The sequence below is a fragment of the Hemiscyllium ocellatum genome, assembly GCF_020745735.1.
Source record: "Hemiscyllium ocellatum isolate sHemOce1 chromosome 40 unlocalized genomic scaffold, sHemOce1.pat.X.cur. SUPER_40_unloc_11, whole genome shotgun sequence".
NCBI lineage: Eukaryota > Metazoa > Chordata > Chondrichthyes > Orectolobiformes > Hemiscylliidae > Hemiscyllium > Hemiscyllium ocellatum.
Window position 1 is genome coordinate 293,547 of NW_026867528.1, and position 10,525 is coordinate 304,071.

General features: G+C 57.3%; 1 protein-coding gene across 5 annotated transcripts in view; it reads right to left on the reverse strand.

The window, feature by feature from the left end:
* The window catches only part of ctnnd1 (catenin (cadherin-associated protein), delta 1), a 32,830-nt gene extending 25,853 nt beyond the window's left edge, over positions 1-6,977 (reverse strand). Inside the window, exons 1-2 of one of the 5 annotated variants that reach the window (XM_060822265.1) lie at positions 6,838-6,977; positions 2,481-2,558 (exon numbers count right to left, since the gene is read on the reverse strand). In XM_060822265.1, the coding sequence (XP_060678248.1) occupies positions 2,481-2,558; positions 6,838-6,957 (198 nt within the window). In that variant the 5' untranslated portion in view covers positions 6,958-6,977. Of the gene's footprint in view, positions 1-2,480; positions 2,559-6,258; positions 6,508-6,837 lie in introns of those variants that run through there. The other 4 variants (XM_060822262.1, XM_060822263.1, XM_060822261.1 and 1 more) reach the window with 4 other exon arrangements.
* Between the last annotated feature and the right edge of the window lie 3,548 nt (positions 6,978-10,525).

Consider the following 10,525-nt stretch of genomic DNA (forward strand, 5'->3'; position numbering starts at 1 on the left):
TACAACGGAGAATCTTAGAATCCCCACAGTGTGGGAAACAGGCCCTTCGGCCCAACCAGTCCACACCGACCCTCCGAAGAGTAACCCACCCAGACCCATTCCCCTCCCCTATTATCCTATATTCACCCCTGACCAATCCACCCTAACCTACACATCCCTGAACACTGTGGGACAATTTAGCACGGCCAATCCACCATAACCTACACATCCCTGAACACTGTGGGACAATTTAGCACGGCCAATCCACCCTAACATACACATCCCTGAACACCATGGGACAATTTAGCATCGCCAATCCACCCTAACCTACACATCTTTGGACTGTGGGAGGAAACCAGAGCACCCGGAGGAAACCCACACAGACACGGGGAGAATGTGCAAACTCCACACAGACAGACAGTCTCCCCCGAGGCTGGGATTGAAGCCGGGTCTCTGGCGCCGTGAGGCAGCAGCACTAACCACCGAGCCACCATGCTGCCCCTAAGGGGTACTGATTCATCAGCCAAGGGAGGATGGTGCGTGGCGATCATCGGGAGGTTTCCCTACCCGCGTTTAACATGATGCCAGGAGACTTCATGGGGTCCAGGGGTCAACGTTGAGGACTCCCAAGGTAACTCCCTCCTGACCGTGCTCTCCCTGCCCCCCACCCCTCGCCTCTGCTGGGTCTGTCTTGGGACAGGGCCTACCCAGGGATGGTGACAGAACGTAGAAGCCAACAGCGCAATCTCCACCCCTGGGCCCTTGATGTTGTGCCACCCTGATGGTGGTGCCTGGGATATTGTCCGTACGACATAATCCCGTCAGTATGGCCGTAGCGGGTTGCTCCTGGAGGTGGGGAGGGTCCAGAACTAGAGGGGCATAGGTTTGGGGTGAGAGGGGAAAGATATGAGAGAGAGACCTAAGGGGCAACTTTTTCCCCCAGAGGGTGGTACGTGTATGGGATGAGCTGCCAGAGGATGTGGTGGGGGCTGGTACAATGACAACATTTAAGAGGCATTTGGATGGGGATATGGATAGGAAGGGTTTGGGGGGATATGGGCCGGGTGCTGGCAGGTGGGACTAGATTGGGTTGGGATATCTGGGTCGGCATGGAGGAGTTGGGCCGAAGGGCCTGTTTCCGTGCTGTACATCTCTATGACTCTATGAGACAGCTCTCCCAGAGTTCAGTGAGAAGGAACGACAATCACAACCTCACTTTGTCGGAGGTATTTGGTAAATGTAACGTGTGCCAACGTATCATGGAAGGCGAGAGATGGGCCGGAGGTGGGTGGAAAAAAAAAACATGGTGCTGGAAAAACACAGCAGGTCAGGCAGCATCCAAGGAACAGGAGAATCGACGTTTCGGGCCAGAGCCCTTCATCAGGGATGAGGAGAGGGTGCCAGGCAGGCTAAGATAAAAGGTAGGGAGGGGCGATGGAGATGTGATAGGTGGAAGGAGGTCAAGGTGAGGGTGATAGGCCGGAGTGGGGTGGGGGCGGAGAGGTCCGGAAGAAGATTGCAGGTTAGGAGGGCGGTGCTGAGTTGAGGGAACCAACTGAGACAAGGTGGGGGGAGGGGAAATGAGGAAACTGGAGAAATCCGAGTTCATCCCTTGTGGTTGGAGGGTTCCCAGGCGGAAGATGAGGCGCTCTTCTTCCAGCCGTCGTGTGGCCAGGGTCTGGCGATGGAGGAGTCCAAGGACCTGCATGTCCTCGGCGGAGTGGGAGGGGGAGTTGAAGTGTTGAGCCACGGGATGGTTGGGTTGGTTGGTCCGGGTGTCCCAGAGGTGTTCCCTGAAACGTTCCGCAAGTAGGCGGCTCGTCTCCCCAATATAGAGGAGGCCACATCGGGTGTAGCGGATGCAATAGATGATGTGTGTGGAGGTGCAAGTGAATTTGTGACGGATATGGAAGGATCCCTTGGGGCCTTGGAGAGAGGTAAGGGAGGAGGTGTGGGCACAAGTTTTGCACTTCTCGCGGTTGCAGGGGAAGGTGCCGGGAGTGGAGGTTGGGTTGGTGGGGGGTGTGGACCTGACGAGGGAGTCACGAAGGAAGTGGTCTCTCCTGAACGCTGATAGGGGAGGGGAGGGAAATATATCCCTGGTGGTGGGGTCCGTTTGGAGGTGGCGGAAATGACGGCGGATGATACGCTGTATACGGAGGTTGGTGGGGTGGTAGGTGAGAACCAGTGGGGTTCTGTCCTGGTGGCGGTTGGAGGGGCGGGGCTCAAGGGCGGAGGAGCGGGAAGTGGAGGAGATGCGGTGGAGGGCATCGTCGATCACGTCTGGGTGGAATCTGCGGTCCTTGAAGAAGGAGGCCATCTGGGTTGTTCAGTAGTGAGCGGGTGGGGGGCATTAAACGACTGCTATCTGTTTTCGCCCAAGTTGACTCTCAGTTGAAGAGGTGAGCGTGCAGATCATGACAGTGCTGGGGTGCAGAGGGGGGGGGGGGGGGGGGGGGGGTTAGAAAGGAAGCCAGCAGCATGGAGAACGACCCACCTACCTCGTATCTGTTCACACGCAAAGGGAGGGGCAGTAAGCACTCTCTCTCAGCATCGCAGGGATCGATTCCGTTTCGGGTCTGCTGGTGACGAGCAGAGGGGAGAGAGAGAGAAGGGAGAGAGAGAGAGAGAGAAGGGGACAGTAACACAAAGACTGGTTAGTATTCCCAACACACACACACACACTGCGGTGACCAATCCTACCCACCCACCACCCGCTTCTCAATGATGGAGCCCAGTGGAAAGCCCACAATGTGTCAGAGAGAGACCCCACCCCCCCCCCCACCTCACAAGGACAGAGAAGGGACGGTTCTTGCACTGTCCGAAACCTTGCAGAATCCTGGCAGCCCGACAGTGTGGTGATAGGCGCTTCGGCCCAACAAGTCCACACCGAAGAGTAACCCACCCAGACCCAACGCCCTACCCTATTAGTCTATATTTATCCCTGTCTCTTCCACCCTAACCTACACATCCCTGAGCACGATGGGGACAATTTAGCATGGCCAATCCACCCTAACCTGCACATCCCTGAACACTATGGGACAATTTAGCACGGCCAATCCACCCTAACCTGCACATCCCTGAACACTATGGGACAATTTAGCACGGCCAATCCACCCTAACCTGCACATCCCTGAACACTATGGGACAATTTAGCACGGCCAATCCACCCTAACCTACACATCCCTGAACACTGTGGGACAATTTAGCACGGCCAATCCACCCTAACCTACACATCCCTGAGCACAGTGGGACAATTTAGCACGGCCAATCCACCATAACCGACACATCCCTGAACACTGTGGGACAATTTAGCACGGCCAATCCACCCTAACCGACACATCCCTGAACACTATGGGACAATTTAGCACGGCCAATCCACCCTAACCTACACATCCCTGAACACTATGGGACAATTTAGCACGGCCAATCCACCCTGACCTACACATCTTTGGACTGTGGGAGGAAACCGGAGCACCTGGAGGAAACCCACACAGACACGGGGAGAATGTGCAAACTCCACACGGACAGTCACCCCCAAGGCTGGGATCGAAGCTGGGTCCCTGGCGCCGTGAGGCAGCAGCGCTAACCACTGAGACACCGAGCCTCCTGAGGGTTCACTACGTGGGATCGACCCTGTGCCCTGTAGCTCAGAGGTGACAGCACCCTATCCCCGGTGTAGCATTAACCAGAGATGGGCCCACACAACTGCACCCCTCGGCCTGTCTACTCCGGGGCCTACAGTTGAGTGGACCCTCACAGTCAGACCTTGCCCCGCCAAAACACCCTCTCCAAATAACTCCTGTCCCCAGCCGTGTGCAATGTCAACTCCAAAGGGAAAGTTGTTCTTTCTGAATTAGAACTCCTACTTTACAAACTTAATGTAGGATTGTGGCCAATGGGAGGGAACGGGGAAGGGGTGTGATCCATTGGGATTGTGTACACTGGGAGGGAACGGGGAAGGGGTGTGATCCGTTGGGATTGTGTACACTGGGAGGGAACGGGGAAGGGGTTTGACCCAGTGGGATTGTGTACACTGGGAGGGAACAGGGAAGGGGTTTGACCCAGTGGGATTGTGTACACTGGGAGGGAACAGGGAAGGGGTTTGACCCAGTGGGATTGTGTACACTGGGAGGGAACAGGGAAGGGGTTTGACCCAGTGGGATTGTGTACAGTGGGAAAAGCTGAATGATGATCTGGATGGGACTGGGATTGGGATGAGTGGGAGGTGTGTTCCCACTGTGTACCTTTCGATGGGATGATGTAAGCCATGGTTGAGTGTTTGCACACAGCAGAGTTATACAGCAGTTACTCATTAACCTAGTCTGTAAATAGTACTCTCTACTGTGCCCTACATACACAAAACCCACTTAGTAACCAATAACCTCCCTGCAGAGGAGAAGAATGTGACACGTTCCGCCTTGGGAGATTAGCTGCAGTTCCAGGCTGCTGAGTGACCTTCCTGATGGAAATTCCAGTCATTTTAACCACTTTATAGAAAAAGTCAAGGCCCATTTTTACTCAGTCCAAATATTTGGCATACCTCGGACACATCTGTTTTCAAAATCTGCAAACGCATTCCCCATTCCCTCCCACTGTACACAATCCTACTGGGTCAAACCCCTTCCCCATTCCCTCCCAGTGTACACAATCCCAATGGATCACACCCCTTCCCCATTCCCTCCCAGTGTACACAATCCCAATGGATCACACCCCTTCCCCATTCCCTCCCAGTGTACACAATCCCACTGGATCACACCCCTTCCCCATTCCCTCCCATTGTACACAATCCTACTGGGTCAAACCCCTTCCCCATTCCCTCCCAGTGTACACAATCCCAATGGATCACACCCCTTCCCCATTCCCTCCCAGTGTACACAATCCCACTGGGTCAAACCCCTTCCCCATTCCCTCCCAGTGTACACAATCCCAATGGATCAGACCCCTTCCCCAATCCCTCCCATTCCCCACAATAACCTCATGCACAAAAATTCCGAAGAAACCCACTTATCCCTGTCCCCGGTCCGGGTGTGGGCACATTTATTCTGAGAAAAGAAACGCAGAGCTGACGCGGGAGGCCGCTCGGCCCATCTCTGCCGGAGACGCCCAACTTTGCTCACCCCCTCTCCCCCCAAAACACATCCCCAAAACCCAACTGCGGCCTTGCGAATTCTCCCCCGCACCACGCCTGCAGGCCCAGTTTCCAGACCTCGACAACTCGCCGGGATTCAAAACACCAAACTTTCCTCCTGCCACCCAGTCGGCGTCACCTTGGAGCTGCCGGGTCAGCACGGCTTTGTTCAGTCATCTCCCTGCGCCAACGCTGCGCCCCCACCACCAACCAACCTACCAACGGAGACACTCCGAACGTACGGTGACGCCAATCACAGCATTCGAGCGGGCAAACCGCGTTACGGGTTAAAATGCTCCTGAACGGGAGGTCGGACGTGCGTCAGGTACGTCCCAGTTGGGCTAGTTTTAAACTCCAACACCGCACGGGAGTCCCCCCACTGCAACAGCGGGGCCCTGTGCACTGTCCGGTCAGAAAGCGACCTCTAGCAGGGGCCGAGGGAGCAGGGAGCATTTCATCGCTGCCTTTCTTTCAAAACCTGTCTCACAACAGACTGTGTCAGGGCCAACACCCCCCGAGGAGACAGGGAGTCTGCTCAGGAGCTGGCCTCACTCACCAGCACAGAGATTCACAGGGAGACTGAGTCACAAGGACTGGATCCAACCCCCACTCCCCCAATGCTGTCCCTGTCCCTGGGAGGGCTGGATGCTGACACTGGGTATACAGTGGGAGGGGGGACACACTGTCAGGGGGATGTAGAGGGAGCCCTACACTGTATCTAACCCCCCCGTGCTGTCCCTGTCCCTGGGAGCACTGGGTATAAAGTGGGAGGGGGGACACACTGTCAGGGGGATGTAGAGGGAGCCCTACACTGTATCTAACCCCGTGCTGTCCCTGGGAGTGCTGGATGCTGACACTGGGGTATACCATGAGGTTGGGGGTGGGGGTGTGGGTTTGATGATAACCGAGGGAGAAGCAGTAGAGATGAGGAGGAGGCAGACACAGTCAGAGGACACAGATTGGACATGGCTGTTAGGAGATGGAATGGAAATGGAAATGGAAATGGCTGATGGGATGGCAAGGTCAATCCAAGATGGCGGATGGGATGGCAAGGTCAATCCAAGATGGCGGATGGGATGGCAAGGTCAATCCAAGATGGCAGATGGGATGGCATGCCGGATTGACCCAGGGATGTAAACGAGGATTACCTGCCACCGCCAGCTGAGGGTACCGTTGCCGTTGGCGACGGTAGGAGCGATCCCATCAGGCCCCAGCTTCACGCGCTGCAGTTGCAGGGAGACTCCGCGTCTCTCATTCTCGAGTGCTCGGGTTAATCTCTCGAACTGGATCTCCTGCTCCTTGACTGAGGCCAGGATGCTGGCCGTTGACTCTACATCGGAGTCATCCATGGTGTCACCCCCTAGGGGTGGGAGGAAGGAAGGTGGGGGCGAAGAAGGGCCTTTTATTGATATATCTCACCTGGGTGCACACGTTACGTATATGAAAGTAATAAAACAGTACTACATCGGCCCTTCTATAGTCCGGTCCACGGCAGAACGTTCAGGAGGGAGGGAAAAGAGAAAGAGAGAGAGAGAGAGAGGGAGAGAAGAGGGAAGAGAGGGAAGGAGAGAGAAAAACAACAGCAAAGGTCAGAGTGCAAGAGGTCAGAGTTTAATAAATTACCCTACCACATGTCCATTCAGCCCCTTCCTCAGACTTTCCCACAGCGACAGGAGGGGGGCCATTCAGCCCCCTTCCTGCCCAGTCCCCGCACCCCTGCACAATACCTGTATCCAAACAGTCATCAACGCCCGAAGAGGGGAGGCGAGGGGGAAACGCTGTGGGTACCCAGGTTCGAATGCCGCCACGGCGAACGGCGGAATTTGAACGGGAGCCATTCGGCCCATTGGCCATTTGCCTGCCCCGAGGGTGGGTGACAGGGGCTGGAAAGCCGCCGCCGCGGATGACGGAATTTGAATCCGGAATGAAGGGACCGCGAATCCGAACCGTCGGAAAACCCGGAGGCCCGTTCGGGAAGGAACCTGCCACCCTGATCTGGTCTGGGCCTACATGTGTCTCCAGGCCCAGGCTGGAGTGGATGACTTTTCGCAACCCTCTGGGACATTGCCCCAGGACTGTAACATGAGGTAGATGGAGACGTTTTGCAAAGTTCCAAGCTTACTCAACATTCCCACGGGCAACACGCCCCACACGTCACTCAGATATTACTCAGAGGTAGAACCACACCGAAATACTGGCACAAAGCAGTGACTCGGAATTAAACTACTCAATGATGACACCTCTGAACACCCTTTGGCTCCTGTTCCCAGGAGTAGCCGGATTCTGGGAACCGTCCAGATGGAACGCGATCATATGTTGCGACGTTTAATATGTAAGACAGTGCCCCCTCCCTCCGACAGCGCGGCCCTCCCTCAGCACTGACCCTCCGACAGCGCGGCCCTCCCTCAGCACTGACCCTCCGACAGCGCGGCCCTCCCTCAGCACTGACCCTCCGACAGCGCGGCCCTCCCTCAGCACTGACCCTCCGACAGCGCGGCCCTCCCTCAGCACTGACCCTCCCACAGTGCGGCCCTCCCTCAGCACTGACCCTCCCACAGTGCGGCGCGACATTCAAGAACCTACAATATCATTTGTGGGATCTTGCTTTGCACCTATGTGACTAATGTCCGGGAGAGGGGGGTTGCAGGGACTCAGGGTAACCATCGGTTGGTTCTATCAGCTCTACGTTCCCTCCTCGCCCCCCCCGACACCACTCTCCCACCGTCTACAGTTCTGTGCCCCCACCCCACCCACCTCAGAGTACCATAGCCCTCGGGCGAGGTGAGGTAGGGGGGTGGGGAGAGAGGTGGGTCACTGAAGGTTCACAACGCGGCAACTGTGGGCGCATGTCGCTGGCTCAGGCCCAGAAATGGCCAACTCCAGTCAGCCACCCCCGGCTCTCCCAGCAGGCCGTGCTCTGGGCTAGGCCGGGACTGGACAGTCCGGGGTCAAACCGCGCTCGCCTGGAAAGGGGTGGGCCAGGCTGGACTGGACTGGACTCCAGCCGGCCAGGCAGGGGTTAACTCTGGACGGAGAGGCACACAGATTTGGCGCAGCACCACCTGGTTGCCCCGGGCAACCGTACACAGGCATGCTGAGGCCTGCTCACATCCACACACAGCCTCCCTCTCTGCGCAGGTTGGGAGAACGAACTCTGATGGGATCACAGCTCGTAGGGGGGGGGGAGGGGAAGAGAGCGCAGGGAGGGCTGACAACGCGAGGAGGGGGGAAGGATGAGGAGGCAGGAGCCAGTGGAAGAGGAGGCCAGGAGGGGTGGTGGACAAGGCATGGGTGTGAGGGGGGTTAGAGCCAGCCTGGTCCCAGGCGAGGGCATGGAGGAGGAGGTAAACACAGACAACAAGAACAGCTCCCTCCTGGCCCTGAGCCACATGGGCGTCCTGTCTCTGGGTCGCTCATTTCCCATAAGGCCACAGACCAGCTCGGCCTGGGTGGGACCCGCTCAACTTACAGCAAAGGTTCCTCACAGGAATGTGGAGGTGTCAAGGGTTCAGAGAGAGAGACACACAGAGAGACAGACACACAGAGAGAGAGACACACAGAGAGAGAGACACACACTGGGAGGGGGGGATAGAGACAGACACACACTGGGAGGGGGGGATAGAGACAGACACACACTGGGAGGGGGGGGATAGAGACAGACACACACTGGGAGGGGGGGATAGAGACAGACACACACTGGGAGGGGGGGATAGAGACAGACACACACTGGGAGGGGGGGATAGAGACAGACACACACTGGGAGGGGGGGATAGAGACAGACACACACTGGGAGGGGGGGATAGAGACAGACACACACTGGGAGGGGGGGATAGAGACAGACACACACTGGGAGGGGGGGATAGAGACACACACACACTGGGAGGGGGGGATAGAGACAGACACACACACTGGGAGGGGGGGATAGAGACACACACACACTGGGAGGGGGGGATAGAGACACACACACACTGGGAGGGGGGGATAGAGACACACACACACTGGGAGGGGGGGATAGAGACACACACACACTGGGAGGGGGGGATAGAGACACACACACACTGGGAGGGGGGGATAGAGACACACACACACTGGGAGGGGGGATAGAGACACACACACACTGGGAGGGGGGATAGAGACACACACACACTGGGAGGGGGGGATAGAGACACACACACACTGGGGGGGGGGATAGAGACACACACACACTGGGAGGGGGGGATAGAGACACACACACACTGGGAGGGGGGGATAGAGACACACACACACTGGGAGGGGGGGATAGAGACACACACACACTGGGAGGGGGGGATAGAGACACACACACACTGGGAGGGGGGGATAGAGACACACACACACTGGGAGGGGGGGGATAGAGACACACACACACTGGGAGGGGGGGATAGAGACACACACACACTGGGAGGGGGGGATAGAGACACACACACACTGGGAGGGGGGGATAGAGACACACACACACGGGGGGGGGGGGATAGAGACACACACACACTGGGAGGGGGGGGATAGAGACACACACACACTGGGAGGGGGGGATAGAGACACACACACACTGGGAGGGGGGGATAGAGACACACACACACAGGGAGGGGGGGATAGAGACACACACACACTGGGAGGGGGGGATAGAGACACACACACACTGGGAGGGGGGGATAGAGACACACACACACTGGGAGGGGGGGATAGAGACACACACACACTGGGAGGGGGGGATAGAGACACACACACACTGGGAGGGGGGGATAGAGACACACACACACTGGGAGGGGGGGATAGAGACACACACACACTGGGAGGGGGGGATAGAGACACACACACACTGGGAGGGGGGGATAGAGACACACACACACTGGGAGGGGGGGATAGAGACACACACACACTGGGAGGGGGGGATAGAGACACACACACACTGGGAGGGGGGGATAGAGACACACACACACTGGGAGGGGGGGATAGAGACACACACACACTGGGAGGGGGGGATAGAGACACACACACACTGGGAGGGGGGGATAGAGACACACACACACTGGGAGGGGGGGATAGAGACACACACACACTGGGAGGGGGGGATAGAGACACACACACACACACTGGGAGGGGGGGATAGAGACACACACACACACTGGGAGGGGGGGATAGAGACACACACACACTGGGAGGGGGGGATAGAGACACACACACACTGGGAGGGGGGGATAGAGACACACACACACTGGGAGGGGGGGAGAGAGACACACACACACTGGGAGGGGGGGATAGAGACACACACACACTGGGAGGGGGGGATAGAGACACACACACACTGGGAGGGGGGGATAGAGACACACACACACTGGGAGGGGGGGATAGAGACACACACACACTGGGAGGGGGGGATAGAGACACACACACACT